This window comes from Chiloscyllium plagiosum, unplaced genomic scaffold (genome assembly GCF_037043375.1).
Source record: "Chiloscyllium plagiosum isolate Xiang-an unplaced genomic scaffold, Cpla_swu_hap1 HiC_scaffold_18, whole genome shotgun sequence".
Classification (NCBI taxonomy): domain Eukaryota; kingdom Metazoa; phylum Chordata; class Chondrichthyes; order Orectolobiformes; family Hemiscylliidae; genus Chiloscyllium; species Chiloscyllium plagiosum.
This window is the reverse complement of record NW_028270156.1, coordinates 11,643,898-11,662,264: the sequence shown is the minus strand read 5'-3', so window position 1 is coordinate 11,662,264 and position 18,367 is coordinate 11,643,898. Positions and strand designations below refer to the sequence as shown.

The following is an 18,367-nucleotide window of genomic DNA, read 5'->3' as shown; positions in this document are numbered from 1 at the left end:
CGAAGTGATGCATTTTGGAAGGTTGAACTCAAATGCTGAATATAGGATTAAAGACGGGATTCTTGGCAGTGTGGAGGAACAGAGGGATCTGGGTGTGCAAGTACATAGATCCCTCAAAGTTGCCACCCAAATGGATATAGGGTTGTTAAGATATGATGTTTTGCCTTTAAGTGGAGTTGAAATGCCCATCAGCCATGATTGAATGGCGGAGTGGACTCGATGGGCTGAATGGCCTTACTTCCGCTCCTTTGTCTTATGGTCTTATGGTCTTAAAATATGATCTATCAAGCCAAGTTTCACTCTGGGATCTGGCTTGTCCAGTAACAACATCAACAATCGGGAATCATAACAATTTTCTTCTGTAATAGAATATCTTTCAAATATATTTGAGCTCTAAACTTATTTTGAGGAAAATGTTACATTAGTTAAACTTACAACAGACACGGTAAATACCAGAAAATGCAGCCTATTTTGTGAAGTCAGTGTAAATGTGCAATGAAATTCAATCTAAACTATAAATTATTGTTGAATAATTGTAGCTCTATAAACCTTGTATTTCAATTTTATATATTTTTCTTTCACACATAATTCATGTGTAAAAGTTGTCATTTCTTATAGATCAACAATTATCTTTATCAAGTTTATTTGTACATTGTTAAAATCTCCAGCGAAGATCTGAATTTGAACAATAGGCATCTTAGATTATAGAACATAGAACATAGAACAATACAGCACAGAACAGGCCCTTCGGCCCACGATGTTGTGCCGAACATTTGTCCTAGCTTAAGCACCCATCCATGTACCTATCCAATTGCCGCTTAAAGGTCACCAAAGATTCTGACTCTACCACACCCACAGGCAGCGCATTCCATGCCCCCACCACTCTCTGGGTAAAGAACCCACCCCTGACATCTCCCCTATACCTTCCCCCCTTCACCTTAAATTTATGTCCCCTTGTAACACTCTGTTGTACCCGGGGAAAAAGTTTCTGACTGTCTACTCTATCTATTCCTCTGATCATCTTATAAACCTCTATCAAGTCACCCCTCATCCTTCGCCGTTCCAACGAGAAAAGGCCTAGCACTCTCAACCTATCCTCGTACGACCTATTGTCCATTCCAGGCAACATCCTGGTAAATCTTCTCTGCACCCTCTCCAAAGCTTCCACATCTTTCCTAAAGTGAGGCGACCAGAACTGCACACAGTACTCCAAATGTGGCCTAACCAAAGTCCTGTACAGTTGCAACATCACTTCACGACTCTTGAATTCAATCCCTCTGCTAATGAACGCTAATACACCATAGGCCTTCTTACAAGCTCTATCCACCTGAGTGGCAACTTTCAAAGATCTATGAACATAGACCCCAAGATCCCTCTGCTCCTCCACCTCACTAAGAACCCTACCGTTAACCCTGTATTCCGCATTCTTATTTGTCCTTCCAAAATGGACAACCTCACACTTGGCAGGGTTGAACTCCATCTGCCACTCCCCAGCCCAGCTCTGCATCATATCTAAGTCCTTCCTCACTATCCTAATCCTACTGAAACATCTGTAACCAGGAACCTCCAACAACCATTCCTGTCCCTCTTCTATCCACATTTCCGTGATGGCCACAACATCGTAGTCCCAGGTATCGATCCACGCCTTAAGTTCACCCACCTTATTTCTGATACTCCTTGCGTTGAAGTATACACACTTGAACCCATCTCTGTGTCCGCAAGTATTCCCTGTCAGTGCTACCTTCTTCACAGCCTCCCTACATTCTTGGACATCCTGACAAACAGCTAGCCTATTGGCTGGACTACAAGTCCGGATCCCATCCCCCTGCCAAATTAGTTTAAACCCCTCCTAAGAGTGCTAGCAAACCTACCCCCCAGGATATTGGTGCCCTTCTGGTTCAGGTGCAACCCGTCCTGCTTGTACAGGTCTCACCTTCCCCAGAATGCAGTCCAATTGTCCAAATACCTGAAGCCCTCCCTCCTACACCATCCTTGCAGCCACGTGTTCAACTGCACTCTCTCCCTATTCCTTGCCTCACTGTCACGTGGCACCGGCAACAACCCAGAGATGACGACTCTGTCCGTCCTAGCTTTTAGCTTTCAGCCTAACTCCCTGAGCTCTTGAATGACCTCCCCACCCCTCTTCCTACCTATGTCGTTGGTGCCAACGTGCACCACGACTTCTGGCTGCACATCCTCCCCCTTAAGGATTCTGAAGACACGGTCCGAGACGTCTCGGATCCTGGCACCCGGGAGGCAACAAACCATCCGAGAGTCTCGCCCATGCCCACAGAATCGCCTGTCCGTCCCTCTAACTAGAGAGTCTCCTATAACTAGCGCTCTCCGCCTCTCCCCCTTTCCCTTCTGAGTCTCAGAGCCAGCAATTAACATCTGTGTCTATGGTCTACCTGTGATTGACCATGAAATGCACACTTAACATAAAAACATGGCCTCACAGCGCCACGGACCAGGGTTCCATTCCAACCTCGGGCGACCGTCTGTGTGGAGTTCGCACATTCTCCCAGTGTCTGCGTGAGTTTCGTCCGGGTGCTCCAGTTTCCTCCCACAATCCAAAAGATGTGCAGGTCAGGTGAATTGGCCATGCTAAATTGCCCGTAGTGTTAGGTACATTAGTCAGTGTAGGGTCAGAGAATGGGTCTGGGTGGGCTACTGTTCAGAGGGTCACTGTGGACTTGTTGGGCCAAAGGGCCTGTTTCCATACTGTAGGGATTCTAATCTAATCTAATCACAACAGATCACACTCTCAAAATGGTGTGTTATGGTGCTACCTTGATTGATAAGGGATAGTGTTCAATGTTACATACTGAAATTTGACAATATATAATCAAAAACATGAGACTCTTTATTCAGAAATATTAGGCTAAAATACATTGCTCATATTCTGGGTCTTACCCATTTCTAGGTATTCATCTATTAGGCCATGAATGTTCATGGGCTGCAGATTCCAATCCTTTTCCCACTGAGGTAAATATACTTTATTCTCCACACTGTGACCCGCTTTCTTCACCTTCCGACGTGACCACCAATTCTGTAACAGTCTGAACAGATCAGGAAGTTACTGCAGTAACTAAACTATTTTCTGCCCAGCAACAAAATCGCAGCATATTAATATCACAAAGCAATCTGTCAGTCTTTCATTCTTTGTTTTCCTCCACCTCTTTTACACACCATTGGACATGAAAATATATTTTACAATCTACATTCAACAAAGTTGTGTTATCAAGTTAGAACAGTGTAGTCTTTGGCACATAAAACACAGAATGCTGGAGAAACGCATCTATAGAGAGAGAAACGGAGTTAATATTTTGACTCCAGAATGATTTTTTATTTCTTCTTAGTCTCAATCTCCCGTATTTGCAGTATCTTAGTTTACTTTATGTCCCTCATACATAAGCAGGCAAGCATTAACTGAATCCAGACGCAGAGAGGCTACCACTGCGTTCAGAAAGTCACAAGCAAATTCACACCTTGGAGCTTCACTGTATTAAATTTTCCAGACATGAAATACATGTAAAATGCGAGTATATCTCTCTGGGTTGTGAGCTTAGCAAACTTGAATGCCTTGAACGTGGAAAATGCAAAAAGGTTGTGTCAATGGTTTTATTCCAAGTTCAATGAGACCAACTGCACTACCACTTCTTACCACTAAATGGCAGACTTTGCAAGGAAGTTGGAGCTGCACCATTTAAGAACTGAAAATTGCTCCTGGCAATTGTACAACACAAAGAAAAGTTTTTAATATCCTACTTACTCTTAGGTCTTCAGTTTTCCTACATTTAACAAATTAATAGTAGACTTTTGTTTTTACAAATCCAATTGATCATCGTTAATCATGAAAATTAAATATCTTGCCACAATTCGCACAGAGCCAGCATTCTTAATGGTAGCAATGATGACATGCATTGGATGTAAATTAAACTTTGTTCTGTTGAAGCAAGTATTCAGATGGTGCACTTCCTAATTTAATGTTTGCACCAGTAACATTGACAAACGATTGCTCAGTTGGTAACACTGACTTCTGGCTCAGAAAGCTGTGGGTTTAAGTCTTACTGCAGGAACTGAATACAAAAATTACCATTGTCCCTCCAGGATGGTGTTGCTCTGTTAGAGGGTACTGTCTTTCACATGCAGCGCCAAGATCGATGACCCCTCCGAGGCACACACAAAAGCACTGCCTCATCCTGGCACCCGGACGACCCTTGGTCGTTGCCCTTGTCTTTCCCATTGGGGGTATGGCATGGACGGTGTTCCACATAACAATTCCATCCAACAAAACATAACGTTGGTTCATGAGAGTAACCTCTCCACCCCTCCTCCACTCAACCCAACCAGGTCCCTTGTGTTTTCTGCAACTTTAAGGTGTTGATGTTCCACGTCCAAGTTGGTTGTGCAGGGGGTCCAGCTCCTGTTCCATAACCGAGGGAGCTGGGCCTCAAATTTTGTATGTACCTTAGTTCCACGCTCGTGATCCTGGGAACATGGTACAGGGAGGAGAATGGGGAGGTCAATAGGCCAACACTGCTTCTGGCCAAACAGGATACTGACAGGTCCATATAGAGGGAGGTCAAGGGGAGGGTGGGGGGGGGGGGGGGGGGGGAGCTGCAGTAACTAGACTATTTTCTGCCCAGCAACAAAATTGCAGTGTATTAATATCACACAGCAATCTGTCAGTCTTTCATTCATTGTTTTCCTCCACCTCTTTTACACACCACTGGGCATGAAAATATATTTCACAATCTACATTCAATAAAGTTGTGTTATCAAGTTAGAAAAGTGTAGTCTTTGGCACATAAACACAGAATGCTGGAGAAACTCAACAGGTCTAGTAGCATCTATACAGAGAGAAACAGAGTTGATATTTTGACACCAGAATGATTCTTTATTTTTCTTAGTCTCAATATCCAGCATTTTCAGTATCTTAGTTTACTTTATGTCCCTCATACATAAGCAGGATGATATAATTCCTCATTCATGATGAAGGGCTTTTGCCCAAAACATCGATTTTCCTGCTCCTCGGATGCTGCCTGACCTGCTGAGCTTTTCCAGCACCACTCTGATCTAAACTCTGGTTTCCAGCATCTACAGTCCTCACTTTTGCCTAGTCAAGGGGATTGTTCATCCTTTACTCTTGCTACTCTTCTCTTTGTTTTGGTGTATGTTGCCTGAAGGCTAAACCCATTTGCCCAACTTTGAAAGACTGCAGGTGTAGTTGCATGACTGACTGATGAACTCATAGAATCCCTACAGTGCGGGAAGATGTCATTTGGCCTATCAAGTCTGCACTGACCCTGTGTGCAGCATGTCACCCAGACTCAGCCTTCCTCTCTATCCCTGTAACCCTGCATTTCCCATGGCTAACCCACCTGGCCTACACATGCCTGTACACTCTGGGCAATTTAGCATGGCCAATCCACCTAACATGCACATCTTTGGACTGTGGGAGGACATGCAAAGTCCAGACAGTCACCTGAGCTTGGAATTGAACCCAGGTCGCTGGCGCTTTGCACAGTTCTCTAGGCACTTTTCTGGGAAAGTTCAAATGATCCGTGCACTGTCCCTGCCTTAGAAGAGAAATGTGCCCAGAAGACAATAACATTGTTTTCTAATACTAGATAATATTATGGCTTAGGCATTGAAGATGGTGTCAATGATGGCAGTGGTGTCATGTGTAACGCCCTGACCTTCCACTCACAGGATTAGCATTGGCACTGTGATTCTGGAAGCATGCACACAGCTGGTATGAAAATCCAAGGGAATGCTGGTCATCTGTCAAGTTCCATTAATGTTAGCCTCTTTCCAGCTCTGAGCCTCCTGCTCAGCATCCTTACATTCACATACAGTCTATTAATAAACACAGGCCCAGATCACCCGAGAGTAAGACCATTGCTTCAGCAGTCTAGATGGGAGTTAGGTGTCAAGACCGTGACGATGTTCTGATGTAGCTGACTCTCTGAGAATTGCCCGGGAAGCTGAAACATCCGATGTGCAATTACCTGGCATTTGGCACCCTCTGAGCTAGACCCAAGTCCAAGCTACAGTTGGAGATTTTGGATGGTTCCAACTTCAAAGTTAGACAGTTAGAGAATCATACAGCATGGGAACAGACCCTTTGCTTCAACTTGTCTATGTCAACCAAGTTTATCAAAACTGATCGAGTCCCACCTGCCTGTGTTTGGCCCATATACCTCCAAGCTGAAACTTTATTGCTGGAACAGCACAGCAGGTCAGGCAGCATCTAGGGAACAGAAGATTCGACGTTTCGGGCACATGCCCTTCTTCAGGAATGAGCAGAGAGTGTTCAGCAGGAGAAGATAAAAGGTAGGGAGGAGGGACTTGGAGGAGGGGCGTTGGAAATGTGATAGGTGGAAAGAGGTCAAGGTGAGGGTGATAGGTCGGAGTAGGGTGGAGGCGGAGAGGTCAAGAAGAAGACTGCAGGTCAGGAAGGCGGTGCCGGGCTGGAGGGATTCGGCTGAGACAAGGTGGGGGGAGGGGGGATGAAGAAACTGGTGAAGTCCAAGTTCATCCCCTGTGGTTGGAGGGTTCCCAGTCGGAAGATAAGACGCTCCTCCTCCGACCGTCGCGTTGTTGTGGTTTGGCGGTGGATGAGTCCAATGACCTGCATATCCTCGGTGGAGTGGGAGGGGGAGTTGAAATGCTGTGCTACAGGGTGATTGGGTTGGTTCGTCCGGGTGGCCCAGAGGTGCTCTCTGAATCGCTCCGCAAGTAGGCGGCCTGTCTCCCCAATATAGAGGAGGCCACACCGGCTGCAGCGGATGCAGTAGATAATGTGGGTGGAGGTGCAGGTGAATCTGTGGCGGATATGGAAGTTTCCTTTGGGGCCTTGGAGAGAAGTGAGGGGGGAGGTGTGGGCGCAAGTGTTGCACCTCCTGCGGTTGCAAGGGAAGGTGCCGGGAGTGGAGGTTGGGTTGGTGGGGGGTATGGATCTGACAAGGGAGTCACGGAGGGAGTGGTCTCTACGGAAAGCTGATAGAGGAGGGGAGGGAAATATATCCTTGGTGGTGGGGTCCGTTTGGAGGTGGCGGAAGTGACGGCGGATGATGCGCTGTACATGGAGATTGCTGGGGTGGTAGGTGAGGACCAGTGGGGTTCTGTCCTGGTGGCGGTTGGAGGGGCGGGGCTCAAGGGCGGAGGAGCGGGAAGTGGAGGAGATGCGGTGGAGGGCATCGTCGATCACGTCGGGGGGGAAATTGCGGTCCTTGAAGAAGGAGGCCGTCTGTGTTGTGCGTATTTTGAACTGGTCCTCCTGGGAGCAGATGCGGCGGAGACGAAGGAATTGGGAGAATGGGATGGCGTTTTTACAGGGGGCGGGGTGGGAGGAGGTGTAGTCCAGGTAGCTGTGGGAGTCGGTCGGTTTGTAGTAGATGTCCGTGTTGATTCGGTCGTCTGAGATAGAAACAGAAAGGTCTAGGAAGGGGAGGGAGGAGTCCGAGACTGTCCAGGTGAATTTGAGGTCGGGGTGGAAGGTGTTAGTGTAGTGGATGAACTGTTCAACCTCCTCGTGGGAGCACGAGGTAGCGCCGATACAGTCATCAATGTAGCGGAGGAAAAGATGGGGGGTGGGGCCAGTGTAGTTGCGGAAGATGGATTGTTCCACATACCCTACGAAGAGGCAGGCATAGCTGGGGCCCATGCGGGTGCCCATGGCTACTCCTTTTGTTTGGAGAAAGTGGGAGGATTGGAAAGAAAAGTTGTTCAGGGTGAGGACCAGTTCAGTCAGTCGAAGGAGGGTGTCGGTGGAAGGGTACTGGGTGGTACGGCGGGAAAGGAAGAAGCGGAGTGCTTTGAGTCCTTCGTGATGGGGGATGGAGGTGTACAGGGACTGGATGTCCATGGTGAAGATGAGGCATTGGGGACCGGGGAAGCGGAAATCCTGGAGGAGGTGGAGGGCGTGGGTGGTGTCACGGACGTAGGTGGGGAGTTCTTGGACTAATGGGGACAGGACCGTGTCGAGGTAGGAGGAGATGAGGACAGGACCGTGTCGAGGTAGGAGGAGATGAGGACAGGACCGCACCACCCACGCCCTCCACCTCCTCCAGGATTTCCGCTTCCCCGGTCCCCAACGCCTCATCTTCACCATGGACATCCAGTCCCTGTACACCTCCATCCCCCATCACGAAGGACTCAAAGCACTCCGCTTCTTCCTTTCCCGCCGTACCACCCAGTACCCTTCCACCGACACCCTCCTTCGACTGACTGAACTGGTCCTCACCCTGAACAACTTTTCTTTCCAATCCTCCCACTTTCTCCAAACAAAAGGAGTAGCCATGGGCCCCAGCTATGCCTGCCTCTTCGTAGGGTATGTGGAACAGTCCATCTTCCGCAACTACACTGGCCCCACCCCCCATCTTTTCCTCCGCTACATTGATGACTGTATCGGCGCCGCCTCGTGCTCCCACGAGGAGGTTGAACAGTTCATCCACTACACTAACACCTTCCACCCCGACCTCAAATTCACCTGGACAGTCTCGGACTCCTCCCTCCCCTTCCTAGACCTTTCTGTTTCTATCTCAGACGACCGAATCAACACGGACATCTACTACAAACCGACCGACTCCCACAGCTACCTGGACTACACCTCCTCCCACCCCGCCCCCTGTAAAAACGCCATCCCATTCTCCCAATTCCTTCGTCTCCGCCGCATCTGCTCCCAGGAGGACCAGTTCAAAATACGCACAACACAGACGGCCTCCTTCTTCAAGGACCGCAATTTCCCCCCCGACGTGATTGACGATGCCCTCCACCGCATCTCCTCCACTTCCCGCTCCTCCGCCCTTGAGCCCCGCCCCTCCAACCGCCACCAGGACAGAACCCCACTGGTCCTCACCTACCACCCCACCAATCTCCATGTACAGCGCATCATCCGCCGTCACTTCCGCCACCTCCAAACGGACCCCACCACCAAGGATATATTTCCCTCCCCTCCTCTATCAGCTTTCCGTAGAGACCACTCCCTCCGCGACTCCCTTGTCAGATCCATACCCCCCACCAACCCAACCTCCACTCCCGGCACCTTCCCTTGCAACCGCAGGAGGTGCAACACTTGCGCCCACACCTCCCCCCTCACTTCTCTCCAAGGCCCCAAAGGAAACTTCCATATCCGCCACAGATTCACCTGCACCTCCACCCACATTATCTACTGCATCCGCTGCAGCCGGTGTGGCCTCCTCTATATTGGGGAGACAGGCCGCCTACTTGCGGAGCGATTCAGAGAGCACCTCTGGGCCACCCGGATGAACCAACCCAATCACCCTGTAGCACAGCATTTCAACTCCCCCTCCCACTCCACCGAGGATATGCAGGTCATTGGACTCATCCACCGCCAAACCACAACAACGCGACGGTCGGAGGAGGAGCGTCTTATCTTCCGACTGGGAACCCTCCAACCACAGGGGATGAACTTGGACTTCACCAGTTTCTTCATCCCCCCTCCCCCCACCTTGTCTCAGCCGAATCCCTCCAGCCCGGCACCGCCTTCCTGACCTGCAGTCTTCTTCTTGACCTCTCCGCCTCCACCCTACTCTGACCTATCACCCTCACCTTGACCTCTTTCCACCTATCACATTTCCAACGCCCCTCCTCCAAGTCCCTCCTCCCTACCTTTTATCTTCTCCTGCTGAACACTCTCTGCTCATTCCTGAAGAAGGGCATGTGCCCGAAACGTCGAATCTTCTGTTCCCTAGATGCTGCCTGACCTGCTGTGCTGTTCCAGCAATAAAGTTTCAGCTTTGATCTCCAGCGTCTGCAGACCTCACTTTCTCCCCATATACCTCCAAACCTTTCCTATTCACGTTCTTAACCAAACGTCTTTTAAATGTAATTGTCCCTGCATCTACCACTTCCCCTGGCGGTCGATTCCACATACGAACCACAAAGTGTGTGAAAAAGTTGTCCATCAGGTCCCTTTTAAATCTTTCTTCTCTCACCCTCTAGTTTTGAATTCCCCCACCCTAGGAAAAAAAGTCCTTTGCTATTCACCTTATCCGTGCCCCTCATGATTTTATAAACCTCCAAAAGGTCACCCCTCAACCTCCGACGCTCCAGTGAAAAAAGTCCCAGCCTACTCCTATAACTCAAACCCTCCAGTCCTGGTAACATCCTTGTAAATCTTCTCTGCACCCTCTCCAATTTAATAATATCCTTCCTATAGCACAGTGACCAAAATTGTACACAGTATTCCAACAGTGACTTCATCAATGTCCTGTACCACCTCAATATGACGTCCAAACGCCTGTACTCAATGATCTGAGCCATGAAGGCAAGCATACCAAACATCTTCTTTACGACCTGGTTTACCTGTGATGCATCTGTCAACAGACCCCTGGGTCTGTTTGTTCGACAGCGCTTCCCAGGGCTCGAGCATAAAGCGTATTGATGTAGATTGGTAGGTTCTTCCACTAAAGGAAGGACATGAGTGAATTCGATACATTTTTAGAGAAATAGTCACATGTCACATTAGGCTAGCTTTTAAATCTAGATTTTTATTGATTTTTAATTTCTTTAGCTACCAGGAGGGATTCAAACCCATGCCTGCAGACCAGTAGTCTGGGTTTCTGGTCCAATCACATCATCATTATGTCATCACCCCCACCAATTAAGCATGCTCCACACCCAGGTTTTTTTGTCCTTTTGCTCTTTAACCCTTTTCTGTGGCAATGCTTATAGGGAGGTTTAATGGCTAAGTGGTATTGTCACCAGACTTGAGGAACCCAAGCAATGTCCTGGGGACCCAGATTCAAATCCCACCATTGCAGATGGTGGAGTTTGAGTTCAGTTTGTTTGGGGGGAGAAAAGTCTAACGAAGATCATTAATCCATTGTTAATTGTTCAAGAAAACCAACTGGTTCACCAATGTCCTTTCAGATAAGAAACTGCCATCTTACTTGGTCTGGCCTACATGTAACTCCAGACCCACAGCAATGTGATTAACTCTTTAATTGTCCTCTGGGCAATTTAGAATGGGGCAAGAAATGCTGGCTTAGCCAGCGACAACCTTATCCGGTGACTGAATTTAAAAAAATTTAATTACCTAAATTCCACCACACTCCAAGACAGCGCATTCCAGATCTTAACCAGCTGCTAGATTAAAATATTTTCCCTCGAGTTGACTTGGGACCTTTAACCAATCATCTGAAATCGGTGACCTTTGATTCTTACCTCTTCCACCAAAGAGTTTCTCCCTATCTCTACTGTTTAAACCCATGATTTTGACCACCTCTATTAAATCTCCCTTGACCTTCTCTCCCCCTCAAGCAGAGCAGTAGCTTCTCCAACTTATGCAGATATCAGAAGTCCCTCTTTCCTGGGGTTGCTCCTGTGAATCTTTCCTGCACTCTCTCTCCAAACCCTGCTGGAACTGTCACTGATGGAGCACAATGCTACAATCAGACCTGGTCGGCAAATACCAAAAAGGACACTGCTTCCTTTTTGCTTACACCATTCTGTCCTATGTGCATAGCAAGTCAAAAGTCACATGATGCCAGGTGAAGTGACTTCACCTGATGAAGGGGCCAGGTGATTTCGAAAGCTCCGAAAGCTTGTGATTTCAAATAAACCTGCTGGACTATAACCTGGTGTCATGTGACTTCTGATTTTACCCCCCTCCACCACCCCCCCCAGGCCAACATTGGCACCTTCCCATCATGCACTGGAAGTGATGTTGCAAATGGGTGGTGTGTGGGGATTTGGCAACTGCCTAATTTACTCCTGATTTGGGGGATTTTTGGACTGGAGGTTGAGAAAGCTCAATAAAAATTAGGGTCACCTGATTCACGTAACTTTGAACATGTGTGAATTTTATTCATCCCAAATGCATTCATGAATGCAATATTCTTTTAAAAAACCTGTCTCTGTCAGTGAGTGATTCTATTTCGCATCAGTCAAGGTTTTGTGGTCGGCAAGAGGAAACGTATTCTAAATATAGCATCTGGGAGGCAAACTAGAGGGAATTAAGCGCTCAATGTCACACGGAGTTCATTTTAATTGGTTTTCCAGCCGAGGTTGAAAATGAAAGGTCTTACGGATAGCCAAGCTCCATGAAGTTATTCCACATTTGCTTCAGGACCATAATGATACCCATCTGCATGCACAGGTCGATTAGGCAGCCACTGGGGTGACACTGTGTCAAATAAGAGGTAAAGATTTATCAGATTACATAAAGTATACGGAAGCATTAAATACATGCATGACATGTAGGATGCTAGGATTACACTCAAAGCAGCTACAACATTTCAAGCATAATTGGTTTCTCCAATCAGCTCCCCAAATGGTTCCCTTGGGTACGGTCTGACCAGAAAACTTCCAACAAGGGACAAAAAAAAATTCATAAAATCCTACACTATATCCACTTCACGCCTCAGAAAGCCCTTTGAAATCTGAATGCTTGCATGAAATTGCAACGGCAAAAGGATCTGTGAAAAGTGACATCGAGAAAAGAAAATAGATCAACCATTTGGCTGTTTCTGATAGGTGATAGAGATGTCTTCTGGAGGGGAAAATGGAACAAGAAGGGCAGGAAAGTCAACCCTGACAACCTGGATGGTAGAGGTCAAAGCTGCAGAAGATGTGAGGCAGATGATTGTGGCATAACATGGCGCCAGAGTTGGGAATACTATGGTGAGTAACTCACCTCCTGATTGCCTGAAATCTGCCCACCATCTGCAGATGTGATGGAGCACCACCACTTGCCTGGATGGATACAGCTCCAATAACTCTCAGGAAGCTTGAAACCATCCAGGCCGAAGCAGACAAGTTGATTGGCACCACATCCACAACCTCCATTACGGATGCTTAGTAGCAGCAGTGTGTACCATCTACAGGATTCGTTGTAGAAATTCACCAAAGATCCTCAGGCAGCACCTTCCAAACCCAGGAGCACTACCATCTAGGTGGGCAAAAAAAATCAGATTTTTGGGTGCACCACCACCTGCTACTTCCCCTAAAAGCCACTCATCATCTGGACTTGGAATTATATCAAGTTTCTTTCAGTGTTAGAATTTCATAGATTCCCTACAGTGTGGAAACAGGCCAGTTGGCCCAACAAGTCCACACCGACCCTCCGAAGAGTAACCCAACCAGACCCATTCCCCTCCCCTATTGCTCTAGATTTACCTCTGACTAATGCACCTAACCTACATATCAAGGGGTCAAAATTCTGGAAATCCCTCCCTCACGACATTGTGCATCTACTTACACCAAATGAACTGTAGATATTCAGGGAACCTCATCTGCACCTTCCCAGGGGCAATTAGGGATGGGTAATGAATGCTGACCAAGGAAATGATATCCACATCTCACAAATTAATTTTAAAAAATTCTTCTGGTAAAAGGAGTGACAAATGGAGAACAGAGACATCAGCTACACTGAAGAATGCATTGAACTCGGAAGTCATTATTTGAGCGTAATGCTGTAACAGAGAGATTATGATGAAATATTTGAGTAGATTGGGGCTGGAATGCAGGAGGTTGCGGGGGAGCAACCTGATAGAAGTTTATGAGCTTGCGAATGGTGTGGATAGAGTGGAAAGTATGAGGATTTTTTCCCAGGGTGGAGAGGTCAATTACTAGGGGATCAGGCAGCATCCGAGGAGCAGGAGAATCAACATTTTGGGCATAAGCCCTTCATCAGGAATACCAAGAGGAGGAGAACCTTTTCAAGGTAGGCATCCTTGGAAGAGGATTCACAGTAGGATTGAAATCAACTCGGAGAAAGCGAGGACTGCAGATGCTGGAGATCAGAATCATGAGTGTGGTGCTGGAAAAGCACAGCAGGTCAGGCAGCATCTGAGAAGCAGGAGAATCGATGTTTCGGGCATAAGCGCTTCATCAGGAATGAGGAATTATATCATGGTCATTTCTCATGAAGGGATTATGCCTGAAAAGTCGATTCACCTGCTCCTCGGATGCTGCCCGTGCTTTTCCACCAGCACACTCTCAATTTGATCTGCAGTCCTCACTTTCTCCCAATTACTAGGCATCACCAGGTTTAAAGTACAGGGTGGGGGAGAGGTTTAAAAGAGATATGCCAGACACATGTTTTACATAAAGGGTGGTGAGTGCCTGGAACGTGCTGCAAGAGGAGGTGGTGGAAGCAGATGCAATAGCAATTAAAGAAGCACCTGGACAAATACATGAATAGGAAGGGCATAGAGGGATACGGATCCTGTAAGTGAAGTACGGAAGGGCAAAATGTGTTAGCGCAGGTTTGGAGGGCCAAAGGGCCTATTCCTGTGCTGTATTGTTCTTCATTCTTTTTTCCCACATTCTAATAAAAGGATTGGGACAGTTTGTATATTTCCTTCACATCAGCATAGTGGTATTGGGAAAAGTCATCCTTTTAACTTATAATGCAACACATTCACAACAAGAAAGAATTTGGCTGCTGCACTTGTTTCAAACATTTGAACTCTGAAAATCAGACATCTTCTGCTCCCGTAAACTAATAGTTGTGTCATCAGATGGAATACAGATTCAGTTGCATCTGCATGTTTAACACTGATATTATTGAGAAATATCGCTGAAAGGCCAAATGAAAATAAGCTTATCTTTCTTCAAACTTTCCATTAACTGCTCATTAATTGCCCTGCACTGTAGCATGACTGTTTTTTTCCCTTGCACTGTGTTAGCAATTTGAAAGGGACGAACACAACTGTAGCATATCAAGCAAGAAAACAAAGATAATGGATTAGTACCTCCTCCAGTCTCCACCTGTGAAACAGCTTGGTATAGGCACCTGGTCGACCTGCAAATCTGATCAACACACAAGAGGATTTTAGAGCAGTATTGGTTAAAACTGAATCAACATATAAACCATGTCCACTAATTCCATTTTCCGTGATTAACTCAAGGGCATTTGCAATAAAACACTTGATGGGGAGATGATGGCCTAGTGGTTTTACCACTGGACCATGAATCCAGAGACCCAGGTAACGTTCTGGGAACACTGGTTGGAATCTTCCCAGGGAAGATGATGGGAATTGAATACAATAAAAGTCTGGAATTAAGATGACCATGAATCCAATGTTGGAAAGATAAACATCTGGTTCACTAATGCCTTTTAGGGGAGGTAATCTTCCACCTTACCCGGTCTGGCCTACATTTGACTCCAGACCCACAGCAATGTCGTTGACTCTTAACTGCCATGTGGGGCAATTAGGAATGGGCAATAAATGCTGGCATTGCCAGTGATGCCCTTATCCTGGGAATGAATAAATAATAAACTGTTAGCAACAGTAACCTGGAGTTAATTGGGCAAAGTTGAATAAACCGTGGCAAAAGAACGCAGATCTGAAGGAACAAAAATGAGATGAACAAATGGATTGCATGGAAGCATCAGCACTTCCACACTCGCTGATGTAAAAACTAAAAAGGCCAGGGTAAGCTGAAGATATTCTGCTCATCAGTTTGGTTGAGTTGTCCTGGTGAGGCAATGCAACTCTGATTTAAATGTCCCAGGATTATCTTTTCTTTTATTTGAATACCTCTCATACCCTGCCTGACAAGTTGTTACACAAAGCCATCAATCCTGTGAGTAAAGGAATTATAGTGAATGAAGGCAGCACACATTAGTTTTTGTACACTTTGAGTACAAAAGCACTGTCAAGGCTTCCTTAATACTGGACTACTGAGGAGAAATGTGCAGTCCAATTTACGTCAAACAGCACATTTTTCCTCGTTATCACAAACATATACAACTTTAAAATAATAAAAGCCCTTCCTTTCTAGGGGTTATTATTCACCTTTTGGGAAAGAAAACATTTGATCAACATCAAATCAGTAACAGTTTGGTCTACTGGATGTTCCTGAATGAAGTTAATAAATATTCTATTTAGGGGAGAAAGTGAGGTCTGCAGATGCTGGAGATCAAAGTTGAAACTTTATTGCTGGAACAGCACAGCAGGTCAGGCAGCATCCAGGGAACAGGAGATTCGACGTTTCGGGCACAGGCCGAAGAAGGGCCTGTGCCCGAAACGTCGAATCTCCTGTTCCCTGGATGCTGCCTGACCTGCTGTGCTGTTCCAGCAATAAAGTTTCAACAAATATTCTATTTACACAACATGTCAGAATGCATGGACATTTTTATGCTTGGCTCCACTATCGAGATGGCAATGAGTTTTTACCATCCGGTTTGCAATGTGGAAATGCTGAGGTTTTGTACTGAGGTGGTGGAGAAACCAGATGAATACTGTAAAGACATCTTTTAATGTAAAAGGAAATTGGATACAGGGGTCGGCCAATTAATCCCTTAGGTAAAAACAATGACTGCAGATGCTGGAAACCAGATTCTGGATTAGTGGTGCTGGAAGAGCACAGCAGTTCAGGCAGCATCCAAGGAGCTTCGAAATCGACGTTTCAGGCAAAAGCCCTTCATCAGGAATAAAACTTCTTGTAGAGAGAGCAGGAAAACTTCTTCAAGGCAGGACTTTTGCCCGAAACGTCGATTTCGAAGCTCCTTGGATGCTGCCTGAACTGCTGTGCTCTTCCAGCACCACTGATCCACAATTAATCCCTTAAGTGTGTTCTACCATTCAACAAGAACACAGAATCCTTACAGTGTGGAAAGAGATCATTTGGCCCTTTGATTCAGCACTGACCCTCCAAAGAGCATCCCACTCATGCCCAACTCCGACCCTATCCCTGTAACCCCATATTTCCTATGACCAATCAACCTAGCCTGCATATCTTTGGACTGTGGGGGGAAACTGGATCACCCAAAGGAAACCCACACAGATTAGGGGAGAATGTGTAAGCTCCACACAGACAGTCACCCAAGGTGGAAGAGTGAGTGAGTGTGTGAGTGAGTGAGTGAGTGAGTGAGTGAGTGAGTGAGTGAGTGTGTGAGTGAGTGAGTGAGTGAGTGAGTGAGTGTGTGAGTGAGTGAGTGAGTGAGTGAGTGTGTGTGTGTGTGTGTGTATGTGCTCGCGCATGCACGTGTGCATGCGCGGGAAGCAGACATAGGGAAACAAACGTGGGTCAACAAACAGGTCAGCAACATGGGTCAAGCTCAATGAGGTCAGTCACTGGAGTCACCCCTTTGAACTAACATGGTCACAAAGCTGAAAACATGTGGCAGTTTTCACAAACGCTAATTACTAGAAGCATGTGGAAGTATTGGAAAAGGTGCAGAGGAGATTTGCCAGGATGTTGCCTGGTCTGGAGGGAAAGCCTTATGAGGAAAGGCTGAGGGACTGTTCGCATTGGAGAGAAGAAGGCTAAGAGGGGATTTAATAGAGACATACAAGATGATCAGAGGATTAGATAGGGTGGACAGTGAGAGTCTTTTTCCTAGGATGATGACTTCGGCTTGTATGGAGGGGCATAGCTGCATAGCTGATGTCATAGGTCAGAGGCAGGTTCTTTACCCAGAGAGTGATAAGGGCATGGAATGCCCTGCCTGCTAATGTAGTTAACTCAACCACATTATTGGCATTTAAACAGTCCTTGTATAGGCATATGTATGACGATGGGATAGTGTAGGGAGTGGGCTTAGATTAGTTCACAGGTCGGTGCAACATCAAGCGCCAAAGGGCATGTTCTGCCCTGTATTGTTCTATGTTCGATGTTCTATATAATGGTCTAACATTGAGCCACAAGTGTGGATCATCTGCACCTTTTCAGTCTATGGTCCTTAAAGAGATGTCACCACCTGTTAGGAATGTGTGGCAGTCAGGCTGTGGTCCTGTTGGGTCTGGGGTATGGTGGGGTTGGTGAGCATTGGGAGAGAGAAAATATTTCATGCTGAGATACAATGGTCTTGGGAACAGGTTCACCCGTGAAAGTGAGATGGGGGGGAGAGCTTAGTGAAAGCAAGAGTACAAGGAGGGAGTGAGGAGGAGAAGTGGATTTCTCTGTGATACTTTTGACCATCTTTACAGTGTGAGTGTCTGGTGCAGCCTGACTGACAGATCATTGAGAATTTGTGGAGAAGCGCCTGCCTGTGCTAATGGGGCCATGAAGTGAGTGTCTCCAGTGAATAATTCAGTAACACAATCTCCCACATTTCACAAACCCAGCATTACACTTCTGTCTGCACTCCCCACACCACGGCCCTGTGTTTATTAAAATTTACAGCTCCATTTGTAAATCCCACAGGATTTAGTACTTTACGCAAGTATTAACCACAAGCTGCATTCAACAACGTTTGGCCTGGATGAGGTGGTGTTCAGTCAGACAGGTTTGTAACTGGCCAGCAGAGATTAACACAGAGCTACTTTCCCCATGACTCAGCTGAATTGTGCTTCCCAGTACAACGTTAAATGATTTAACACAGCAAGCTGGTCAAACATCCATGGCTCCCCACAGACCTTACTTTAATCAATTACAACTGGTG

At 46.6% G+C, this 18,367-nt stretch overlaps 1 protein-coding gene across 1 annotated transcript in view; it reads right to left on the bottom strand.

The window, feature by feature from the left end:
- Positions 1 to 18,367, bottom strand: part of ano3 (anoctamin 3) — a 571,317-nt gene that overhangs the window by 44,949 nt on the left and 508,001 nt on the right. Inside the window, exons 21-23 of the mRNA XM_087996305.1 lie at positions 14,730 to 14,787; positions 12,060 to 12,157; positions 2,914 to 3,059 (exon numbers count right to left, since the gene is read on the bottom strand). Coding sequence (XP_087852431.1) covers positions 2,914 to 3,059; positions 12,060 to 12,157; positions 14,730 to 14,787 — 302 coding nt within the window. The remainder of the gene's footprint in view (positions 1 to 2,913; positions 3,060 to 12,059; positions 12,158 to 14,729; positions 14,788 to 18,367) is intronic.